The sequence below is a fragment of the Gavia stellata genome, chromosome 4, assembly GCF_030936135.1.
Source record: "Gavia stellata isolate bGavSte3 chromosome 4, bGavSte3.hap2, whole genome shotgun sequence".
Lineage (NCBI taxonomy): Eukaryota > Metazoa > Chordata > Aves > Gaviiformes > Gaviidae > Gavia > Gavia stellata.
Window position 1 is genome coordinate 14,129,696 of NC_082597.1, and position 25,834 is coordinate 14,155,529.

General features: G+C 42.2%; 1 protein-coding gene across 1 annotated transcript in view; it reads left to right on the forward strand.

Annotated features, from left to right (window-relative positions):
- Positions 1-3,317: 3,317 nt before the first annotated feature.
- Positions 3,318-25,834, forward strand: part of FAM185A (family with sequence similarity 185 member A) — a 49,045-nt gene continuing 26,528 nt past the window's right edge. The window contains exons 1-4 of the mRNA XM_059817277.1: positions 3,318-3,711; positions 9,806-9,915; positions 16,899-16,991; positions 22,047-22,185. Coding sequence (XP_059673260.1) covers positions 3,318-3,711; positions 9,806-9,915; positions 16,899-16,991; positions 22,047-22,185 — 736 coding nt within the window. The remainder of the gene's footprint in view (positions 3,712-9,805; positions 9,916-16,898; positions 16,992-22,046; positions 22,186-25,834) is intronic.

Sequence of the window (25,834 nt, forward strand, 5' to 3'; positions counted from 1 at the left end):
AAGTGTTCTTGCATCTGCAGGTAGGCGCCTCAGCATGAGCGTAACACCAGCAAGAACACTCCTGCAGGGTGACCCCATTTTCTTGAGCAGTGAAGTCACATTTTTTCTTCATTACAATTATAGCAAATGGGTGAATTTAATCCTGCCCAGGCAGACTAAGTTTATACCCTGTGGGTACTTGAAGCTGTCTGATCTTATTTTGTGATTAATTCCAAATATAAAAGTTAGAAAAATGTGTTTCTTCTTCTTCTGTATATCCTTTTTATTTAATTCCTCTTCCCTCGAAATCTCTTTCTCACTTACCTTAGCCTAAAAGCACCTCTAATAATGCTTTGGCTTTAAAATCTATTTTGTAACACTTTATAAGGTCTAGTTTTTTATAACTTTTGCATGAAATACACAACATTCTTTGGCTTACAACAACACTGTAAGTAAGTATCTGGCAAAATGGCTAATAAGCATTGTAATTCATTAAGGAATCACACAGGTATCCTGAAATTGGAGCTCTAACTAAATCTTCATTTATAAATTTGATATAGTTTTCTTTTCCTGCAAGTGACAAGTCAGAAAATTAAAGATGAAAATAAATCTCATTTTACTGTTGGACTCTGCTACGTGCCATACCAGCTGATATGGGATCAGCTGGAATTCAATCAAGAGCATGAAAAGGAAACTGAATCAAATATATAGCCAAAATATAGACGGCATAAGTAAAGCATTAAAAACATGAGGTTTCATGTGTATGGAGAAAGAAGAACTACTTCTTAGCAATTACTTTTAATCTGTTTTCTTCAGTATTTTTAACCATATAAGTATGCTTAGACTTCATCTAATGAAAAATAACCAAGACAAAACAGTGAAATATAAACATAGCTAAGGCTTAAGCATCTTTGAATGGTTTCTTGAACAAAGTTCTCAATTATGCAAAACTCAACAATATTAAAGATAATGCATAGCATAGTATGGAGTCCAACCCCATAAACCTCTGCCTCCACGAGGAGCACCAAATATCATGATACTGGAGGAAAAGGGGGCAGGGGGAAAGCAGCACTAACGTTTAAGAGGAGATAGGAGACAATGATAAGAAGCAGCAGCACTGACTTCAGGAGAAGTGGGTGGCAGCAGTAAGTCCCAAGCCCCACATAACCAAAGACCGGGGATTCCCTTTGAACAGTCGGTTAATAGAGTTCTTTGTTGAATTGGCTGTCATCTAGTGGAATTACTGCACATTGCACCACACTTCTTACAGGTCTGTAAGTGTTTCCCTGACAAATTATCTAAAAAACATATAGATTTGGTATTTGGTCTCAAGAGTGAGAATTTTGTAGTATTTTTTCCAAAAATCAACTATTTCTGAAGATTTTTAAAAAATAACTTCTATCCCCCATCATGTCCCAAGATATTTCTTGATACATTTTTGTCTTTCTAGAATTCTATTTTTCTATACTAAACTATCGTATGACAGGCTGACCCTTTTTGTGTTTTATCTAATGATTTTTGAGATTTAATAATGTAAACCAATGACATAATTTAACTTGAAGGGCTTTATTGATGAATATGAATCTTTATTAAACTTTCCACAGTGAAAATTATGGACGGACCAAAAATCTAGGGCCATCTTCTTTCCTCTTTGACGCTCAGACCTCATTTCAGATTCATAATCAATCAATGCCAGACAGTGATGAAAATGGAAATGAAGCTAATGAGATGAAAAGAGCTTGATGACCAAATATCATATTGCATGGCTTGCGGGATTATTTTTGGAAAAGAAGAAATGCAACACATGGAGTGCAAAAGGCAGCAAATCAATAAAGTAACAGCCCCAGATTTCATTATTTCTTGTGTTGCAATGTGGCTGAGGCAATGCACCTTTCTATGCATGTTTCACTCTCATTATTGGCAGTAAACTACATCTATGACAAGAATGCAGCCCCCAACTTTACATCATCTATGCCCATATCCCCCACCTAATTTTTTTAAATTATTGTACAATGATAATGTGGGCTATGAAGTCCACAGAAGTCTTTTCAACTGAATTCAGTAGTTCACCCCTTGTTTGTAAACCCTGTAAGGACAATTGTGTCATGATATTTTTGTACAGAACTCAGGAAAATATTTATTTGGCTGGCTTTAGAACTGCTAAAAAGCAGTCACAATAAATAACATGTTAACCAAGCCGTCTTGACAGACAGCAATTTTGGAGCTCTGCAATACCGCTTTCGAAAAAAATGTTTTTCCAGCACATCTGCCAAACTGCATCTTCGTCTTCTGACCGAGGACATTTCAACTCATGCAGTCTCACTGTAGGCTTAAGCATAGCAAAGACCAGGTTGTCACCCAAAGCCCTGCCACTTCCCCTTTCCCATTCCTCTTTTTCCCTGCCTCCTCCTTGCAGGTGTTAAATCCCGTGGCTGCAGAGGCTGCTGCATCAGGGAGCTGAGCAGGCTGACCAGCACGGCTCTTCCATTGGAAATGAACGCTTGGCTGCACCGCGATCAGCCCAAGGGGACCACGGAAAAGACCCTCACGCCCTGAGGTACCTCGTTTTCTCACGCACGAGATGGCACCACCCTGGGCCCTACGGAGCGGGGGGAAGACTCCCAGCACCCAGGGACGCGGGGGGAGGGTGGGCCCCGGCTTCCCCGCGACTCCTCGAACAGGACTGAGGCAGCCCCGAGGCCCGACTCCGCTGGACTCGCTTCCCGCCTCTACCTTGGAGCCGTGGATTTGCCTCCCCCGCCCCCGGCCGCAGCAAGTCCCTCCAGGCCGCGCAGCCCCCGGCGCCCGGCCCGCCGCAGGGCCCTACCTGTGCGGCCGCGGCCGGCCCCGCCTCGCCGAGCGGCGTCCCCCGTTCCTATGGCGACGCCGGCTCGCCTCCTTTGGCCTACCTCAACAGCCCTCGGCCCTCTCCCTCGCTTCTGATTGGCTCTAGCACCCCTCCCCGCTGCCCAATAGAAGCAGACTACGGAAATGCTCCGCCTTCCCCCTTCGCTGATAGGCCGATGCATACCGCCGGAGTCGCCCCTGTTCGCGTGTTTGTAATTCCTTCCGCGCGCTGGCGAACTACGACTCCCAGGAGCCTCCTCGGCGAGCGGGCGCTTGTCGTTGTCGGGGCGCGCGCCAGCGGCCGCCGCCTGTTTACCAGACGCTCCGGTGCCGCTCCCCGCGTGCAGCCGTGTCACGTGACCTGGCGGGGCGGGGGTAACGGCCGTCCGCCGCGAGGAGCGGCTCCCTGCGCCGTCCCGTCCCGTCCCGTCCCACCTCGCCTCAGGGGACTTTCGCCGCGGCTCCCGGGGCGGGCGGCCGCGCCGGGCGGCATGAGGACGCTGCCCCCGCGCTGGGGGCCTCTGGCGGTGCGGGCGGCGGGCGGGTGGTGGGGGCCGCCCGTCCTCCGCCGCGGCTGCAGCGGTTCCGCCGAGGCCGGCGGCCGTAAGCCCCTTCAGGAGTGGGCGCTGGCGGTCAGCCCGCGGGGGCGGCTGCGGGTGCGGCTGCCTTGCCAGGTGAGCGTCCGCCCGCTGGACCCGCAGCGCTACCCGGGCGCGGACCGCGTGCTGGTCGCCGTCAGCGGCGCCGGCGGCAGCCCCCCGCCCCGCGGCCGGCAGCAGGACCGCGTCCGGGTGGAGTACGACGAGGCGCTGGAGCAGATGGCGATCGTGGCGGACGGCGTGGACAGCAAGGCCGCCGTGGACGTCAGGACGCCCGTGAAGTTCGGTGGGTGAAGCGCGGGCGGAGGTCCCCCCGCGCCCTCGGCGGGAGAGGCGGCTGCACGCCCGGCTGTCAGCCCTCTCCTTCCGGCACGCTGGCGCAGGGAGCCCGCGGGGAGACGGGGTCGCTCCCTCAGGTGGATAAACATAAATGATAGTTCATCTAAGTGTTCTCTCAGCTGTCAGCCGTTTTCAGCTCCGGGGATTTTCTGAGCCTGATACAGCTCAGCCCCTCAGCAGATCTCTCTTCTGAGTGTCCATTTACGCATGTAAACAGTTGCAGGGGAGAGCTGCCTGGCAAACTTCATGCCTCTTGGCAAAGAGTCCCACAAGGCATACTGTCCATTTCATTTCCTGCTCTTTTACCATTCGAGTATGCGGTATTCCAAGATCTTTCTTCAGTTTGTCAGTGAGTTTTTAACTAGTCTGAATAATTCGGTGTTGTTGCTAAAACTTTCCAACTTTGGTAATTGCGCTCATTTCCAAATTCATGTAGTGTTGAAGATGATGCGTAGTTTATAGCTAAAAGACAATGTAGGACTAAAAACCTTGTCAAAGACTTCTGAAAATCCACATTCATTCTCTTAAACAGACTTATCTATATATGTTCATTGACTCTTTCACTGAACTGTAGCAGTGCTATGAGGCAGGACTGTTTTCTCCAAGAGACTCTTGTAGTTTTGACTCTCCCATAAGAATTGTCAGTTACATTCTTATGGGGTTTTTTTCCTGCTGGGCAAGTGTAAAGATGATGTTGGCTTGTCTGTAGTATATTCATAGAGTCCATCCTACGATTACAGACAATCAAACCGAAACCCAGCGTCCCATTTATTGCCTTTCATTTCTCTGGTACCAGCTGTGTGGCTACTGTAACTACTAGTAATTTAATATTTCACTTTCTCCAGGATCTCTGAGTGACTATTATGAACACTCCAGACTTGTTACTCTTGGGTGGGAGAATTCATTGTATGAAGATCTGGAGAATCGCAGCCTTCATAAAGAGTTTCAATGTGAGGAACCTTCCTAAAGGTCTCAATAATGAATCCTGATGCAAAGAATTAATTTAGCATTTGTCCTGTCTTTGAGATTCTTCACCCAACTCCGCAGACTGTCTTGCAGTCTTCCTTCTTCAAATAGGCTTCCTTAGTTTGTAGGTTTCTAAGTTGTTCCACTTGGTTTTGTGGTAAGCTCATGCAATTCAGGTGCTCTGTGCAGTCTGTGGATTATAGTCCCCTTCTACTAGTTGCTATTTGTCACCCCATAATTAGCATGATGTTAGTATTGTCTGTTTGTGCTGTTATCCAAACATACCTGGAGATATTTTTCCTAAAACATAAATCTCTCTTTCTACTCAGTGAAGCAGAATTGCGACTTGCCAGTGAGGTTCTACTTTAAGTGTCCTCTCAGCTCTGGTTTGGTTTTTAGGTTTTCTGAGTAGTAGTTGTATTTGGATTGTTCCTGTTCCTCATTTATGAAAGAATTATCCATTAAACATCATTGCATAAGCACAATATCTTATCCCTTGTAAAACACATCTCAAACTAGAAAGAAAGTGTTGTAGACTGCTCTGCAAGCATTTTGGCTTTTCTCTGGTCTTCTTTGAAGATGTGAGAAGGATGTTAAGTCTGTTCCGTTTAGACAGTTTTATCTGAGCTCTCTTTCTGTTGCCAAGCTGTAAGAAGTTGAGAAGTTGATGTGAATGTCTTTACAGTATTCTAGCTTCTTTCTTGGTTTTGGAAGTTACGGCATTTCATAACAGCTTTCGCAATTTAGGTTGGAGCTTATCCAGGAAGCTTTAAGTTAGCTAAAACTCCTTAGGCCCTGAAGAGCATGTGCAGAAGATGCTAGATGATGAGCTTAAATATGCATTTTAAACCAAAGCCAACTTCTGCTTGCCCTACTAGGCTGCCTGCTGAAGGGTCCTCTATTTCTGTCTTACTGTCTACTCGTGCTGTGTATAGTCTTTCAATATCATACACAATCTGATAATCCTCTCTGACACATTTAACCTTCATAGATGATGGATGTCAATGAATTTCTCTTTAATCTAGCTTACTTATTTGTTTTCCTTCAGGTCATATGTATATGTTAGCTATTTATTCCAGGGACAATGTAGGTGCATGGCTGCAGGTTCAGAATCTGCTCAGCACATAGAGAACCCTGTGTCTTGGCATATTGAACTGCATGTGCTAATTAAACCTGAAACCAGCTCTTTGATTTCTTGTTACTATACATTGACTGAGTACTCAGGGGTAAACCCAGCTGAGGTCTGGCATAACCACAATTTGAGAACCATCTGTCCTGTCTTCCCATGTGGTTCTTTTCTTTTGCTTTTGTAGGTATGTTAGAATCATAGGATAATTCAGATTGGATGGGACCTCAAAAGGTTTCTAGTTCAACCTCCAGCTCAAAGCAGGGTCAACTCCAAGGTCAGAGGAGGGTGCTCAGGGCGCTTTATCCAGTCTGGTTTTGAAAAACCCCAAGAGTGAAAACTACACAACCTCCTTTGGCAAACTGTTCCAATGCTTTTCCATATTATACCGTGGTGAGTAGAGCAGAGGTTTCTATGCCACAAGTCAAGTATAAGAACCATGAGTTTTGAAGTGGTGGCCAAGCTTCACTGAGTAGAATACCAAAACTCTGTCCCTTCTGTCACAGGATCAAGCACTCCTGGTCTAGGCCCACTTACAAGCCAATATGGGTTTTTTTAATTTTTTTTTTTGCTTATTTTTTATAATCAGTTCTCTCCTTGGGCTAACTGCGCTCTTCCACATCAGTCTTATTTAAGCCCATGAGATCACTTCCCTTTTGGCTAAATACTGTAGGTTCTTGTGGACTTAACTAGGCAAACTGAATGCATGTATGGATCTTGAACGTTTCTGTGAATCACCAACATCATAATTTTATGGTATCCCTTAAACAATTTTTCTGCCTGCTTATATGAGAGGAGACCTTAAGCTTCTGGGACCTCTTGGGTTTTATTGGGTTTTTTTTTTGTAAGTGTTAATGGAAAGCAGATGTGAATGTTTGCAACAGTGTGTGTTTCTGAAGTTGTAACATATTAATGAGTTGGAAAAAAGACCATCAGTCTAGTCCTATGCATGGCAGATATAAAGCCTCAGAGTAGCAAATGCCCTCAATAGTTTTCCCTGGACTGAATTATCTTATACATGTATACTCACTTACTGATAAGCTTCCTCTGTGAGCAGAGAAGTGGAGTACTTCTAGTGGTCCAGGGCTGCAGAGTCACTTTAAAGTAAGTATTTTACCAGTCTATTTCAAATATTATAGCTTAAGGCGGTATTTTGGGGGTACCCTTGCCTACATTCTGATACCACAGGTCTTTTTTTTTCCTATGTACCTTTATTTCCAGTACAGGTCCTTTGCACCTCAAAGATCATGCATTCTTCGAGGTTTGTGTGGCTGAAGTTGGCTTCAGCCCTCAGCTTTGCTAAGGAGGAATCAGACTAGCTATTTTTGGAGCTTTGGCACTGAAACAGATTGTATCCAGTTCCTCCTTGCTTGTTGAAATTTTGTTAGCAATATTATCCAGCTCTTAGCCTGCCTCTTTGGGCAGTCACTTATCCTTGTTCAGGAAGCCTATTTGCAAGACAGAGGGATTCTATTTTTTGTCCGCTACTTTTTGCTATATCAAGGCTAGCAAAGTGCTGTGACTCTGCAAAGAATCAAAGCACAAACTATGTTTCCAGGAATCCCTGGTGTTTCTTAACAGCATGCTCACGAATCCCCAGAAGTCTATGTCGTCTTTTGGCACCCATCTTTGGTACATCTAGGATTACGCTACTATTCTACCTTTCAAATAAGGTCCATAATATGTCCTGCAGGATCAGAAATTTTTATTAACCCTATTATTATAGAAGTCTTATTAAGTTTGTTTCATAGCTAAACTGACTGCTCTTAAGCCTTTTTCCTCCCCCCTTTTGACAGAAGCTATAAGGGCAAGAGGCTATCAAGCTGATTGAATCCAAAGATTTGCGCAAGCAAACTGGCTTTTGGACCTCTCCCTTCTCTGAAAGCAAAAAAGCAAAAGTCTTGGACATAGACCCTCCCAAGGACATGCAGTTTTCCAGTGGGTGAACTGAAGTTTTCAGCAAGACAGCTTGTATTTCAAAAATAATGTTTTCTTTCTGCACTCTCCAGGTTTGTGCTGTGCAGGGGCATACTGGTTTGAGCTTAGTTGTTTGGAGAGTGTCTCTATTTGTGTCTCTCTGGGAACTGTGTTTAAACAATCCAACTGCTCACTGAGAAGTAAAACCTTATGGAAAAGTTTTGTCTCAACTTCAGAACCTGTAGATCAGCATCGATCAAACTGAAGTAGCTCAGATACCACTCAGATATTTTTAGTCTGGTGAAACTGTCTAGGCTTTACCAACATAAAACCCTGTGATGCTGGCCCTCGAGCACTCTGGTGATAGCCACCAGTCCAGTTTGCCAGGTTTTGTGGTTTTACATGCCTCAAAGCCTACCTTAAAGTTTACTTAAATTTAAGAAACATAGAGTTTGATTAGTGTCTTGGTCACAGTATCTCCTTCTTGGAGAGGCTAAGAAAATAATACCTGCAAATAAAACAACTTTCTGGAAAACATGCTTATCCAATCCACCTCTTCTAGCCCCCTTTCTTAGGGAATTGTTACCTGCAAACACAGTCTGCATCCTTCACTAAATTTAACCTCTTCGCTTACTGTGGCAGTAAGTAAGACTCTTGCAGCAAAGATGTGTAATGTGTTTTATCTCTGCCTCTTGGATTCTCCTTGTTTGTCAGGTGGCAAAACTTCCCTTCATTGCTAAATGGAGCTCTTAGTCTCTCCTATTCATGGTCTGCAAGCTATTGTCATCATGGTCTTAGCATCTGTCCTGAGCAGCAGCATGTGACAGTATTGATCTTCAGCTTCCACTGTGTTGTGGGTCTGACTTGGGGAATCTCGTTGGGGCAGAGCTTGCTACACATACTCTGATTCTTCTTCTTGTATTTCTGGTCACCGTTGCAGACAACGGAGGTTAACAGGTGCTTAAATGAAGGTTTCTTTCCCAGGTAATCTTTTCTTTAGAGAGTAATATGCTCACGCTCTCTCTCTTTTAGCCCTTCAGTTATGTGTCTTGCAGCAAACACTTTTGACTCCTATTCAGTTTTTCTTCTTTCTGCCTTTTATCCTTAGAACAAAACCACTTTTTTCCTCTCCTGCCTTTACCTTTTGCCAGTGGTTTTGGTGGTCATTAGTAGAAATGGTTATTAATATAGTCAGAATCCCCGGACCGCACGTTCTCAAACTTATTCCCCATTTCTTAAACTCAGGGGTGAGCTCAAGTGGCAGAAAAATGCTTTTGCTGCTCCTGCATGAAGTATTATGAGCCCATAAATAACTCCTTTGATAACAGAGTTATCTACAAGATATCGAGTGACTTTTCTGTGTGGAGCCTATGAACAGTAATAAGGTGAGGTGATTCAGACTAGAGGCAAACATGCTTCTTCATGCCAGGGTGGTAAGGCAGGCCTTGCAGAAGGCTAGGGAAGAATGACGCATGCAAACTGTTCTATACCTGGTTTTGTGTTATGCTGCTTGCTAGTTGAAGCAGCATAGATCTAAGCAAGATTTATATTTGTGCTGTTGAATCTTGTTACTCTATGGGTGGCCTCAAACAACCTGTCAATCTTCTCACCCCAAAACCCATGTCAGGGTACCCAAATGTCTCAGTAGAATTGCTAATAGAATTGATGACTAGGGTAGCTGTGAGAGGGAGGTGGAGTTTGGGAGTGGGATAAAAAAGATAAAACTTCAGTAAAGGACCACACCCTGCTGATTCCTTGCCAGAGGTTACAGTCACTCTGCTGCCTCTTAATGTTCTCTCTTGAAGCTGGATGGTTATACATAGGCTTACAAAATTTTCAGTGTCAATTGTTGATAGTGACTAGTCATGCAGTTGAAAATGTGTGTTGCCAAACTTTGCAAGAAGGTTCTTTAGTAACAAAGAAGCTGCTTTTTTCCCTACTGTACGTAGTTACTATATAAAGTGATCAAGTTCTATGTTAAATAGATCTGACTCTTCTCATTCTGTTGCTAACAAAACTCTTTTAATTCTAGATTTGGATATCAAAACATCAGGGACTGGCTGCGTGAAGATTCAGAAAATAGAATGTGATAACTGCAAAATAGAAACGGAGAAGGGGACTAGTGTCTTGCAGTCAATAAAGGTACAAAGAACCCTCCCCCGCTCCATCAGTGTTTTAAAAGGGATTTTGTGGTGGAATATAGTATTAAAAACTTAAATACCCATTCTGGAGATGAGAAGTACTCTGATATTTCTAAGTATTACTACATGTGTAGCACCTCACCTTTATTGCATACAATTACAACACAAAGTCAATAACACTTAAATAACATGGAGTCAGAAGTCCAGGTACCTTTTGATGATAGCCAAAGCCAGCAGAAACAGTGACAGTAGTAAGGCTGGTATCTGCCCTCCTTGCCCTTCAAAACACAAAAGTCAGACTGGGATTTCCTGTCTAGTAAGTTAATAGTTATTCTTGCTTAGTCAGGACTTTGCAGTATGCTGCTGCTTTTTTTTTTTCCTGATTATTTTTTTTTTTAAATAATTCTGATATATTAATGCTATTGACAAACACTTTAGGTTAATTTTCAATCAGAAGTTACACATTACATGTCCAAAATACCTAACTGAAATATATCTGATAAATACTTTATATCTCATGGTCATGACCTTGGTTTTTTCAGTCTTAAGCCTTCAGGTTTGCTGACATATACTTTGATTATTTCTACAAAAGCCTATCTGACTTAGGTGCTGTCTGGAATCAATTTCACTTGAATAATTGAGATTGTACCTGCAGGAATTGGTATAAATTCAAAAGAAAGGTTTTTCAAATAGGGTAATTCCTAAGTTTAAGTATTTTTGAGATATGAAAAATCTTTCAACATTTTTCTTTAGCATGGTAAGACATGATTTTATAGGACACATATGGGAAAATGAACTTAAGGGGAAATTTAACATACAATTGAGCTAGGTTTACTCCGTATTCAGTATACTACAGACAACTTGTATCTTCCAGATTCTGTGCAATTTACCATATTACTCTTAAAAAGCTAACTAAAATCTAACAAAAAGTTAACAGCACTATATGTGTTACTGCTGTCTAAAGCTTTGGTTAAAAATGACTGTTGTATAATAATGACAGCAAACAGCAGTACATGAGAAACTATATAATATGAGAAAACAAGGTAGTTCTGGCCAGCAATAGTGACAGTGATCATAGCACCCCATCACATTTGTCAAGAATTTTTTGTGATGTCATGGAAAAAGATGATTTTGAGGAAACACAACTAATTTTGTGGGCGTCTCTTCTCATATACAGTCTGAGATGTGAAAAATGTTGAATTTGAAAAATGAAAAAGTCAGTTCTATTTTCCTTGAGACTTACAGTAGCAATGCAACAGTACTCTCTAATGAACTGAACAGAGGACTGCAAGGTCACCAGTTTGAGGCTTCTGAGACTAGCTCCTCCATGGCCTCATTATAATTGAAAGGAGCTTGGTGTTGGTTTTTTCCTCTGTCAACTTGGAGCCTTGCTTGATTCACAAAAATGTCAGGAAAACTACAAGTGTAAAAGATGATGCTTCCCCTGTGCATGTACCTCAATGTGTCCGCTACATTGATGGCCACAGGAAGATTCTTTGCTCCCGTAAGCCTCAGGTGAGAGGAATGGCCTTGTCCCAGAAGGCAAGAAGGCATTTAAAATCTAAAGAACCAAGAAAGAACTGCAGATTTCAACTGAAACTCCTGTTAAAACAAAGCTTTGGTAGATTATAAGGCTTTGGCTTTTTTTAACCAAAATAGTTACCCGAAGTATTCTTTTGGGTTGTGAGCGGTGTTTGGTTGTCCTTGTTCTGGTTACTGTGATGGCTTCAACATATAGTACTAGAGAAGGTATGTTACCACTCTTGGTTTTGTTAACTCTGAAGTAGTGAGATGAAGGTTTTGAATTAAAATTGCCAACCATGTAGTTGTTTGCAAGAGCATACAATTGTTCAATTACAGTATCTCTTAGCCGTACAATCAGTTTTTAGTCTAATGTTGTTTTTAAGAAGTACTGTAGTTCTAGTAAGGTAACTGTAACTCAATTTTTCTAATACAGGTTCAGGAATTATACTCTGTATTAGCAGAGAAGCAGAATTACTAGCGAGAAGCAGAATTATTAACCTTTTGAGTTTTTTCAAAGCTGCTGAAAATCTTACAGACTAGATTCTGTAGTGCAGCACAGGAGCTGATTCTCCTTTAGGGAATGTGCTTTACTGAGCAAAGTGAAGTGATACTGCCCTCCCCTGGATGGATTAAAGAGCTGTTTAATGTTGCTTGACTGTCATGCTGTCCACAAGCCTCATTGACTAGCAAAGCAGAAGACCCTTTCTTTACAGTAGAGAGCAAAAGACCGTTGATTAATAAAAAAATATAGTCATGTGGGGGTTATTCCAGAGCACCAGCAAACAGCTTCACAACTGCTAATTCTCTTAACTTGCCACAGACTGCAAGAAGTTGTTTGTAGTTCAAAAAACCTGGTGATTTTTGGTATACTGTATGGTGTCTTTCCAGAAGGCCTAGAAATTTGACATCTACTTTGCTTAATTATGCATGCTAGTAATTGAACAGAAAAGGTGAGTATTCTGTATGAGGTTTTTAAATGGATTTTAACTGGTACTTTTGTTGTGGTAGGTATTATCCAGCCAGTGAGATTTGTTGAGAGGTTTTTATTGAGATTTTTTTTTTGTTGGTTGTTGTTTTATAATTGGCTAAAGCCCAGTTCACCCTATCCCTTCCAAGTCTCTAGGTCAACTGATAGTAGCAGTAATTCCAAAATACAGTTATGACTTCGAGGTCTTCTTCAGAGTATAAATTATTCCCAAATTCTTTATTGAGAAAGCAGTGCTTCTTCTCTTTAATTTTTTTTGCTGCTTCTTATTACAGTCCATCAGCTTAGTGACAGTGAGTTTCTATGTTCAATGATTACTTCTGACTCCTTGACTGTGCCAGTGGTAACAAGAATTTCCAGGTGTCTTGTGCACGATCAGTGAAAGACCTGCCATGCTTCCTCACCACACACCATATCTCAGCCTGATTTGTTAAAGTCCTGCACCACTGTCCTTCCTTTCTTTGAACTGAGAAAATTTTTCTGGTTTTCTTTTAACATCTGTTATGGCCTTGACAGCCTTTTACCTCTTCCTTACTCAGACCTTTCTCCCTTGCTAGGAGAAGCCCTATGACTAATTAGTGCTTCTTACTTTCAGCTAGTGGAATATTCCCTCTTAATGAAAAAGCTACTTGACCATTATAACTCGCTTCCTCTCTCAGCAAATCCTGCTGTCTGTTAGGTGTCTCTATTGATAACTACCTCTGAAAGCCTGTTTTTTTAAGAGGATAGGAATAGCCTAATAATTCTGGATAAAAAGTTGAGGGACCTGTGTCTTATTAAAGCTTTTTCTATCCCAAAAAAATGATAGAGGGGAAAAAATTTTGAGGCAATAAATGTGTAAGTTGTGTTTTTATTTTACTTAACTATTGGTGGCCATACTGGTAAGTCATTGCTATACGTTAAGTCTTACGATCTTTTGAATCATAGAATCATTTAGGTTGGAAAAGACCTTTAAGATCATCAAGTCCAACCATAAACCTAACCCTGCCAAGTCCACCACTAAACCATGTCCCTAAGTGCCTCATCAGGCACTAAGTGCCTCAGGACAAGAGGAAATGGCCTCAAGTTGCACCAGGGGAGGTTCAGGCTGGATATTAGGAAAAATTTCTTTACTGAGAGAGTGGTGAAACACTGGAACAGGCTGCCCAGGGAAATGGTGGCGTCACCCTCACTGGAGGTGTTCAAGGAACGTGTGGATGTGGCATTGTAGGACATGGTTTAATGGGCATGGTGGTGTGGTGTGTTCTGTGATCCACAGGTCTTTTAAATACCTCCAGGGATGGTGAATCAACCACCTCCCTGGGCACCCTGTTCCAATGTCTGACAACACTTTTGTGAAGAAGTGTTTCCTAATATCCAATCTAAACCTCCCTTGGCGCAACTTGAGGCCATTTCCTCTTGTCCTATCATTTGTCACTTGGGAGAAGAGACCAACACCCACCTCGCTACAACCTTCTTTCAGGTGGTTGTAGAGAGCGATAAGGTCTCCCCTCAGCCTCCTCTTCTGCAGACTGAACAACCCCAGTTCCCTCAGCCGCTCCTCATAAGACTTGTGCTCCAGACCCCTCACCAGCTTCGTCGCCCTTCTCTGGACACGCTCCAGCACCTCAATGTCCTTCTCGTAGTGAGGGGCCCAAAACTGAACACAGTATTTGAGGTGCGGCCTCACCAGCGCTGAGTACAGGCGGACAATCACCTCCCTACGCCTGCTGGCCACACTGTTTTCGATACAAGCCAGGATGCTATCGGCCTTCTTGGCCACCTGGGCACACTGCTGGCTCATATTCAGCCGGCTGTTGACCAACACCCCCAGGTCCTTTTCCGCCAGGCAGCTTTCCAGCCACTCGTCCCCAAGCCTGTAGCATTGCATGGGGTTGTTGTGACCCAAGTGCAGGACCCGGCACTTGGCCTTGTTGGATCTCATACAATTGGCCTGGGCCCATCGATCCAGCCTGTCCAGATCCCTCTGCAGAGCCTTCCTACCCTCGAGCAGATCAACACTCCCACCCAACTTGGTGTCGTCTGCAAAGTTACTGAGGGAGCACTCACTTCCCTCATCCAGATCATCGATAAATATATTAAATGGAGCTGGCCCCAATACTGAGCCCTGATGAACACCCCTTGTGACTGTCTGCCAGCTGGATTTAACTCCATTCACCACAACCCTTTGGGCCCAGCCATCCAGCCCGTTTTTTACCGAGCGAAGAGTGTGCCCATCTAAGCCATGAGCAGTCAGTTTCTCCAGGGGAATGCTGTGGGAAGCAGTGTCAAAGGCTTTACTAAAGTCTAGGTAGACTATATCCGCAGCCTTTCCTTCATTCACTAAGCGGGTCACCTTGTCATAGAAGGAGATCAGGTTAGTCAGGCAGGACCTGCCTTTCATGAACCCATGCTGACTGGGCCTGATCCCTTGGTTGTCCCGTACGTGCCACGTGACGGCGCTCAAGATGATCTGCTCCATGACTTTCCGCAGCACCGAGGTCAGGCTGACAGGCCTGTAGTTCCCCGGATCCTCCTTCCAGCCCTTCTTGAAGATGGGCGTCACATTTGCTAACTTCCAGTCCACTGGACTTCCCTGCTTAGCTATGACTGCTGATGAATTATAGACAGTGGCTTGGTGAGCATTTCTGCCAGCTCCCTCAGTACCCTTGGGTGGATCCCATCCAGTCCCATATGAGTTCCCATATTTTCTTCAAGTTATATGCTTGGAGGATTTGCTCTTTAATCATTCTTCTGGTAATGTGCCTAATGTATCTGCCTCAAAGGAACTGTGATGTCTGGCTGAAGCACCTAATTTAACTTTTTCATCAGATAATTAAGCTGAAGCATCTAATTTAACTTTTATCCTGTTTACAGAGAGAATCATCTATTATATTTGTATAGATGCTTAACTGAACAGCAGAGTTATTTACAACCTTTAAAAGGTCTGAAGCACTACCGTAGTCTCAAGTTAGGGGTGTTCCATTTTACTGTGGGGAAGCCTTTTAAATGAAGAGGAGAAAGCAAGGCTTGGGTACACAAAGAACTTCTGGTTCTTGGTGTTTCATCAGAAATGTGTTGGAGTAGTATAAGTCCATGTTTTCCATGTTGGAAACTTGATTTCATACTTTTTTTTTTTAAGAAGTCCTTAATCTTGTTGCCATCTGATTAGACCTAGATAATGCAATTTATTATGGCTTATCCAGGCAGGTGTTTAATAATCTAAATATCTTGAATATTTCTGATATGCTTGATTGATTGTGTCCTAAATTAAATACCATCTACAGGAATAATACCCTTTTCATCAGAAATGAATGTATCTGAAAATGGAGGTGGTGGGACAGGAAAACAAAGGAGATGTGGGGGAGGAAAAAAAGCTTATCCAGCATTAAGTATAAAAAATGCTGAATATCTTTTTAAATTCTATGTTACTCCAGTGTTCACACTAGTGAACTTAAGTAAAAGAGGTTTGCTGTTGAGATCTGTAGACTTCTTAGTCAGATTTGTTGAAATTACAGCTTATGAATACAGTTAGATTATTTAAATCTGATTTTTAAAGTATTTGTTTCTTTTTCTCTTCTCCCTTCTTACAGTAGGTTGGTTTTCACGCTCAAGACCTGGTTTTGGTTTTGTTTTTTTTTTTTTTCCTCTTTCTGAGATTAGTTCTGTAATTTGTGGTAGATCTTTTGTTTGAATATAATTTAGCTACAGGTGTGTATTTCTGTACTTTTTTTTCTCATCAGTCATATGCAGCAGCTGAAAGGTATACGGGCTGTAGCATTTCTTACTTGAAACCTGGTTTCTTTGTGAACAACTTTAGACTGTAATACAGATGCATGCAAAATACCTAATTTGAATGAGAATCCAGTTGGTGTGAAACACTGTAGGATCTGGTTCTACTTGCAGGTCTAAGATTTGCAATGGGATGCATCCATAAAAGTTTATGGTTATACATACTAGTCCAAGCATAAGTAGCTCTGTGGTGTGTTTGTGAATATATATGATTATCCCACAGAGTTCTGTGACACTGTAGCTTCCAGGTCACTGGAAGGCTCCAGTTCGCAAATTCGTTTCTCACTGCCAGCTCCTGTTTCTTATATGCTGCAGCACTGGGTATATGCCTACCTTAGTTTCTGGATGGAGTACAAATGAAATACAAAGTTCCTTCTTTCTTCCCCTGCTGCTTATTTTAATATATACAGAGTGAATGTTTTTCTAGTTAAAAAAAAAAAAAAAAAAAAAAAAAACCCACCTGTCTTGAGAATAAAGGGTTCCTCAGCATCATTCTGTTTCTGTTTACAAAGAAAGGTGACTCGTTTTGAGTTGGACTCCACTGGAAATAAACAGCACATTTGGCAATCACTTGAGAAGAAATCTTCATAGCAAAGTGGAAGTTTGTGATCCAAGGTGGCTATTGTGGTACGGCTTGAGAAACAAGATAACTTGTTTTCTAATTAAGATTATCCTAACCATATGACTTTTAAACTTTTTTTCAGAGCCATAAAATTGATATACGAACAAACGGTGGCAAAGTAATTGGTCTTGGAACACTTTATGGAAATACAGATATTCGTGCAACAGAGAAGGGTGTAAGTAAGAAGTAAAACTTTCTCTCCAGTGGCTTGTTCAGCTTATCTGTTGCAAAGTGACTAAATTTTGAAGAATATGTGCTGAGGAATATTTAGTGACCCTCATTGGTTGATTATCATTTCACTGTTAACTTACATTTGTCTGCTTAATTATACTGTCTTATCTTTTGCTTGGTTTGGATTAGTAAACAGGCTCCACAGAAAGAGCAGTAATAAGCATGCGATCATTCCATCGGCACAGAGCTGATACAACTCATCAGCTTTAATTATGTAGACCCTTGCAACAGTCTTAAACTCTTTACTTGCCTGATATCTAGGCACCTGGATTCTGCAGTAGGCCCATGAGTTTATTTTAGTGTCTCATGAATAGTGGCTTGATATTTGTACGTGCTGTACAATTCCAACATTATATTGTTGTAAGAACTGAAGAGTAGAAGGTTTTGTATGTTTCTTTGCAGCTGAGGAAATATAATTCCATGTAATCTTGTTACAAGATGCGGTGAGAAGAATCATGAACAGGAAAAGTTTCGTAGAGAAGTAGCTTGCTTTTTTCAGCAGATGGCAGTATGAGACAAACCTCATACTACTCTAATCTGCTTTTGTTTCTTACTGTAAGTAGTCAGTTCTTCGTTTTTTAAGATAATGTAGAGCTAGGCTCCCTTACATAATACTACAGTTTTCACACCCAGTCTAGTTCTTAGGCTTATTTGAATGTTTAGGCATCATAATGTCCATGCAACTGGTTGCATTAGGATTCATTAGATCTGAGGCATTGCTATATGAACATGTAGGACCAAGCCAAGTCTGGAAGAAGCTTGGATGCATGCAGTACTCTGTCAGAATCAGTCCAGCAGTGTTGGAAAGACTCGGAAGGAGTGCAGGTAACTCTCCCTAGCCAACGACAGTTAAGACCAAGCTATTATTTTCTAGGAGTCCAAAATCACCTCTGCGAAGTGCCATTTGGCACTGTTGTACACCTTGTAGATTGGGTTCTGAGATCAGATGGTCACTTATATAGAACCATCTATGAGCTGTTCTTAACATCCTGCTGTAAACCAAGCAACTTGCCATTGGATTTTCCAAAACCTGTCAACATTAAATTCCCTGCATTTTTTTGTATAGTGGATGCTAGCCTGCCTTTTCTGTACAAAAGAGCCCTGAGGCTGCTGTAGCTGTACTATTGGTATTTCTTCATAAACATTATTTCATTCCAGCAAGACCTCCCAGCATAAAGCAGAGTGGGTAAGGTCTGGCTGTGACATGCTCTGTTGAATGCACAATTGGACTGATCAGTGCTAATTGATTGGCAGTTCCCTTGGGACTGTTACTAGTTAGTGGAGTTAGGATCCATCCTAAGCCACTAGCAGCCACATGGAGTGGAAGAGGGCAGAGGTAGTTTATAGCTTTCTTTATGTGTCATTCATCTTCCTGCAGAGGCCTTCTGTTGGAAGGATCTGAAAACTGGAATCCCTGCTTTCTACCAGTGAATAAGATTAAGTGCAATCTAGGAAGTGCTTTGACTGATGTGGATTCATGCTGTTCACAACATGCTATCATGGTGTGGTGGTCTTTAAATTAGAGTTGTGCTGCTTAGTCATTTGTCCCAAACTAGTTTGTTAACACCAGTGCAGTCCATGGACTTAATTTCAAATAACATCTTGCTGGTGTTGATAAAAACAAGTGGATGGTAGAAAAATTATTAGATCTATATCTATGTGAAAACGTAATTACATTTCTCTTTTTCATGAACTGTTTTGCTTTGAGTCTTTAAATGCTTTTTAAAAATCTTTTTTCAGACACACTGTCCTTCTGAAACAATAAAAATAAATGCAGATTAAGTCGAAGTGCTGCTTTTGTGATCATAAATATTTATATAGTCTGTAATATTGCTAGAAGTCACTATTACAGTTGTAAAGCTGTAGTAACGAGTGAAGTGAGTAATTTTAACAGGAATTTACAGCTATGGAACAATATTTTGGCTTATGTTATTGAACTTCTCATGAACAAACTTTGCCGTGTAGTTAGAAAGGACAGGGTGAGACTTCTTTTCTCAATTGGCCACTTCTGTTAATAATCAGTCAGCCTTATGTCTCCTGTGTGTGTTTGTATGAGATGTTTCTTCCATCACATGTAGTCATCGCTATGTAATTATGGCTCTGTCAGCATTTCCAGCCCCCTCCTGGATGTGGGGAGGGAAAGGATGTGGTAAAAGACACTAAGCACTTGAGAAATAGAGAATACTTTTAAGGGGGAAAATGGTGAAGACACTCAAAATATTTGAGCAAGAATAGCACAAAAAGGAAGGCCAAAACAAGAAATGTGTGGGGAAGTTGTTGTTTATGTCATGTTTACACATAGCAAGATGTTAGTTTCAGGTGAAAATGTGTTAAGGTGCAAAAACATTCTCAGTCTGATTTATGAAGATAGACACTGTAAAGGGTAGGAAAACTGATGGAACTTGAGCATGTGGTCAGTCTCAGTAACTGCAGCTCCCAAGGCTCTGGTCTCAAGGGAAGGAATTTTTCCAGAAAACCTAGTGGTTCAATGGATAAAAATAATAAAATTTGTTTGACTGGGGAGTCATTAGCTAATCTGTGCCACAGGGACTTTTCTATAACACTTACTTAGCAGAGCCAAACATCTATGTTCTGCCAAAAATTCATAAAAGTTAAAGAATTTGGGACTGAAAACATATTTAGTCGCAGTAAAAAGCAATCCATTTTTTTTTTTTTCCATGCTTTCTCTATCTAGAATACTTTTTTAGCTTTAGACTTGAGCAGTCTTGAGTGTCATTGTTATTCCTCCCCTGCCCCTGATTGGGGTTATTCTGAAACACGTTCATTGTATTGGTAGTTTTTGGGTTTTGGTGTTATGTTTTTTTTTTTTAATAGTAACTAGCTGACTCGGTACTTATTTTTATCACGTGCTGAGGCAACTCTTTTTATTGCTGTGCATTTTTAAGAAAGGTGTTTGAGGCTGGTAAATAAAATGAGTTGGTATGTGAGCTTGTTTATAATAAGGTTCTTCATAATATTTAAATAAGATAAATATCTAAATAGAGTCAAAACTTGCATACCATAGTAACAGATGTATCTTCTGGGGCTTTCCTTTTCCACTTCAGGAATGCTACAAGGCAGCCACTTTGCACCAAAACTATGCCAATTATTTTTATTTTATTTCCCCTGCCTTAAAGTGTGCCTTGCTCTATTGTCATTATGCTGATAGCAATGATGGCCCTGCTAAAATTGGAAAGGTATTTTGCAAGTCATTTAACTCTCTTCAGGACACGTTTAGATTGTAGAGCCTAAAATGACAGTGGCTTTTCTTTTACTTGTTGCTTTGGCCATGTGCCACAGCAGGTTTACACTTTGCCATCCTGCAGTTCTCTGTGGGAAGCACTCCTAGGACAGATGCAATGTAAGCTTATGTTTGTTAAGGTCTCTGCTTGTTAGAGTTTCGTTAGAAGCATCGAAAGGTCGAAAAGCTGAATTGCTGTCACTTTGAGTAGTGACAAATTATGCCTTAATATCATTGGGTTTTTGTTTACTGTTGATGCTGAAGTTCTGTAGCATAGGCCTAAGCATCACCTGCAGAGATTGTGGACATTGACTGTCACATATCTCTAACTCTAGCATAGCACTTTGATCACTAGGTTTTCTTAAAGGTTAATGTAGCTTGTCACATTCTTTTAGACCGACTATGTATTGTAGCATTACATCATGTCAAAAGTCTTAAGACAAGAGTCCATTCTGTAATCTTATGACTTAAGGTGTAAAGACGGCATAAAGCTCAGTATGTATGGATTGGTAAAGTCACAGTATAATTTGGCTGTCATATAGTCCATACTAAACCAGACTCTTTAGCTTGCTTCTTGGGACACAGTACAGCACAGAGTTTGTGCAACACTAGTTGCTGTTTGTCAGAATACCTCTTACTTCATCCATGGCATATTCTTTGTATAACATAACACTGGAAAGGTCAGCAGACTTATTTTTTTGCATTAACTCTTTTTCCACAAGATGACAATGCTAAAAGGGCAAAGTGGATTTAAAGATAAATTGACATAAGGCACAGTTTTATCTAGAAGGCCATATATAATTTCATATCATGAATAAGGATTTTGTGCAATTCGCTTAAGGTCTGCGTAAGCAAAATAAAAACAAATTGAATGGGGGTTAAGTATGAACTCTTGCATGATTCCATCATAGATCAAGATTAACTGAGGAAGAACAGAATTAAATTCATATGGTAGTTGCACAAGAATGTCACTTGTTCTGTTTTGTTCAAATAGGCATAGGTTATGTCACACGACTTGTTTCTTATACATAGATAATCTCATCTATCACCTTTTATTCCCCAAATTTATCCATAGTGCAACTTTTAAAATCCTATCTTCTATCTCCATTTCTATTGAAAAGAAGTAGAAATGGAGATCTTATCCCTCATTTTTCGAGGCTTTGTATAGCTTGGGGCTTAAGTCCAAGAATAGAGACCTGAATAACCAAGGTAATATGAGCAATTATACTGAGAGGAAGAACCGCTGTGGCTTTCTTGCAAACCTTCACCAAAGCTATGTCTACAAAGTGAGCCAGTTAAAAATCTGCACAAATAGCTATATGTAACAAAGACAGTGGATGTTTCAGTATACGGTGGCAGAAATCTGATTACCAATGTTTTAAGTGTCATAATGCTGTATGAACATTGTCTTCACTAGTAGAGCTAATCCTTTTTTTTTGCATTTTTCAAAATGAAGTTTTTAAAAATAAATCAAGTTTTTCTTTCATCTGTGACTGTTTGGGTTCTTCATCTGTATGATGGATGTAATAATTTGTAGGGATGTTGCAAAGAATCATTAACTTATTGGTCAAAGCTCTTGGATTGAAAGGGTTTTTTGTTTTGTCTTGGGTAGCTTTTAACTAAGAATTTGATTCCATTTGTTCTCCACCAACAACTGCTTTCCATTTGTTTTGCCTCTTAATAGTGTTACTTTCCTCTGCTTTTTCAAACTGTGATGACAAGTTTTTCATTAAGTTTACTTAAGTTTATTTCTCTTAGAGTGTGAATATAGAGAAGCTGCAGGGGACATCCATCAACATATCTACTGAAGATGGGCTGCTGAAAACTAAGTACCTCTATGCAGAATCATCATCTCTGTCTTCAGTAGCTGGTGATATTCTGCTGGGAAGTATCCATGGTAAGAAGGAAATTCTGTCATGTGGTTAGGGAAATACTGTCACAAATTTAGCTGCTTTGAAGGTATTTGTAATGTTCACAGTAATAAATGGACTAATGCTATAGTCTAAATCAACTGTGCACAGTATGTGAACAAAACAGTTCTGTATTTGTTAGAGACTGAATTGATGGGAATTAACTTACCATATAGCATACTGTATTTATTTTTAAAAACAATTTTATAAGCACACTTGTGAAATAGCAAAAAGTCTGTATTATAGGAAAGAAACATATCACACGTGCTAAGGATGTCAAAATATTTTAAAATTCAGCGATGAAAATTATAGTGAAAGTAGTAAAGAGGCTTCTCTTCCCCTTTCTCCACACTTTATTTTCTTCATAGGGGAAGTGACTCTTACAGCATCTACTAAGAACTATGGTAGAATTCAGCTGTATTTCAAAGTTTTTAGCACACAGCTTTAGTGTGTGTGCTAGCACCTTACACTAATAGAGTGGTGACAGTTTATGTTCTTTGACTGGGGAAAAAAGTCTCTAGAGTGTTTTGATTGTATAGAACTCAACGATTGTGACGACAAGTGCTTATGGGTAAGGATGAGGGGGAAGGCTAACAAGGCAGATATCCTGCTGGGTGTCTGTTATAGACCACCCAACCAGGGCGAAGAAGCCGACGAAGCATTCTATAAGCAACTGGCAGAAGTCTCGCAATCGCAAGCCCTTGTTCTTGTGGGGGACTTCAACTTACTGGACATCTGCTGGAAATATAACACAGCAGAGAGGAAACGGTGTAGGAGGTTCCTGGAGTGTGTGGAAGATAACTTCCTGAAGCAGCTGGTAAGCGAGCCTACCGGGGAGGGTCCCTGCTTGACCTGCTGTTTACAAACAGAGAGCGTCTGGTGGGAGAAGTGATGGTCAGAGACCGCCTTGGGCTTAGCAACCATGAAATGATCGAGTTCTCAATTCTTGGCGAAGTAAGGAGGGGTGTCAGCAAAACCACTACGATGGACTTCCGGAGGGCAGACTTTGTCCTGTTCAGGACACTGGTTGAGAGGGTCCTTTGGGAGACGGTCCTGAAGGGCAAAGGGGTCCAGGAAGGCTGGATGTTCTTCAAGAAGCAAATCTTGAAGGCTCAGGAGCAGGCAGTTCCCATGTGCCATAAGAAGAGCCGGCAGGGAAGACAACCGGCCTGGTTGAATGGGGAGCTTTTGCTGGGACTCGGGGAAAAAAAGGAGAGTTTATGACCTTAGGAAGAAGGGGCAGGCAACAGAAGAAGAGTACAAGGATCTCATTAGGTCATGCAGAGAGGGAATTAGAAAGGCAAAAGCCCAGCTAGAGCTCAATCTGGCCATGGTTGTAAGGGATAACAAAAAATGTTTTTAGAAATACATTAACATTAAAAATAGAGCCAAGGAGGATCTCCATCTTTTATTGGATGCGGGAGGGAACATTGTCACCAAGGATGAGGAAAAGGCTGAGGTACTTAATGCCTTCTTTGCCTCAGTCTTTAATAGCCAGACCAGGTATTCTCAGGGTATTCAGCTCCCCGAGCTGGAAGACAGGGATGGAGAGCAAAATAAACTCCCCATGATCCAGGAGGAAGCAGTTAATGACCTGCTATGCCACCTGGGCACTCCCAAGTCTATGGGGCCTGATGGCATCCACCCAAGGGTGCTGAGGGAGCTGGCGGAGGAGCTTGCCAAGCCATTCTCCATCATTTATCAGCAGTGCTGGTTAACAGGGGAGGTCCTGGACGACTGGAGGATTGCCAACGTGATGCCCATCTACAAGAAGGGTCGGAAGGAGGATCTGGGGAACTACAGGCCTGTCAGCCTGACCTCGGTGGTGGGGAAGATTATGGAGAGGTTCATCTTGAGGGTGCTCACAGGACAACCAAGGGATCAGGCCAAGCCAGCACAGGTTCATGAAAGGCAGGTCCTGCTTGACCAACCTGATCTCCTTCCATGACCAGGTGACCCGCCGAGTGGATGAGGGAAAGGCTGTGGATGTTGTCTACCTGGACTTCAGCAAAGCCTTCGACACTGTCTCCCACAGCATTCCCCTGGAGAAGCTGGTGGCTCATGGCTTAGACAGGTGCACTCTTTGCTGGATAAAAAACTGGCTGGACGGCCGAGCCCAGAGAGTTGTGGTGAATGGAGCGAAATCCAGTTGGCGGCCGGTCACAAGCGGAGTCCCCCAGGGCTCAGTTTTGGGGCTGGTCTTGCTTAATACATTTATCTATGATCTGGATGAGGGGATTGAGCGGTCCCTCAGCAAGTTTGCAGACGACACCAAGTTGGGTGGGAGTGTTGATCTGCTTGAGGGTCGAAGGCTCTGCAGAGGGATCTGGACAGGCTGGATGGATGGGCCCAGGCCAATTGTATGAGATCCAACAAGGCCAAGTGCCGGGTCCTGCACTTGGGTCACAACAACCCCATGCAATGCTACAGGCTTGGGGACGAGTGGCTGGAAAGCTGCCCCACAGAAAAGGACCTGGGGGTGTTGATTGACAGCCGCTGAATATGAGCCCACAGTGTGCCCAGGTGGCCAAGAAGGCCAACGGCATCCTGGCCTGTATCAGAAACAGTGTGGCCAGCAGGAGTAGGGAGGTGATCGTCCCCCTGTACTCGGCGCTGGTGAGGCCGCACCTCGAATACTGTGTTCAGTTTTGGGCCCCTCACTCCAAGAAGGACATTGAGGTGCTGGAGGGTGTCCAGAGAAGGGCGACGAAGCTGGTGAGGGGTCTGGAGCACAAGTCTGATGAGGAGCGGCTGAGGGAACTGGGGTTGTTCAGGCTGGAGAAGAGGAGGCTGAGGGGAGACCTTATCGCTCTCTACAATTACCTGAAAGGGGGTTGCAGAGAGGTGGGTGTTGGTCTCATCTTCCAAGTGACTAGCGACAGGACACGAGGAAATGGCCTCAAGTTGTGCCAGGGGAAGTTCAGACTGGATATTAGGAAAAATTTCTTTACTGAGGGAGTGGTGAAACACTGGAATAAGCTGCCCAGGGAAGTGGTGGAGTCACCATCCCTGGAGGTGTTCAAGGAATGTGTGGACGAGGCATTGTAGGACATGGTTTAGTGGTCATGGTGGTGTTGGTTGATGGTTGGACTTGATGATCTTACAGGTCTTTTCCAACCGTGGTGATTCTGTGATCCATCCACCCTTTGCTGTCCTTCTCCTAGAACTAAAACTAATTAACTTGAATGTCTTTATATAAAACAGCAGTCAGGGTTGGAATCTGGTATGGTTTTCTAATTTAACAAAATTCCCACTGAATTCTGACTGTGCTGTAATGTGTTTGTGGTGATTTAACATTAAGTAAAATAAACTGGAGGATGTACAGAGTGAAAATTACTCAGGTCAGTCAGAGTTCCAGATTTCCGGCTGTATGCCTTATAAACAGTTTCTTGCAATTACTTAGCAATTTTGTGTTGTCATCTTGCTTCAGAAATGACTCTTGTTTCTTCCGTAAAGGATCAACTCCTTTGTCCATTTATAGTAAACTTAAGACTGGTTTCTAAACCTGTTGGGTAAGGTTCACTTCAGCATGCATAGGCAGAAATAAGATTTTTTTTATTTTTTTTTTTCTTATCCTCCTCCTTGTATTTTTCTAACATGTAAACTGTGTTGTTACTGGTATTTCTGTCTGATAAG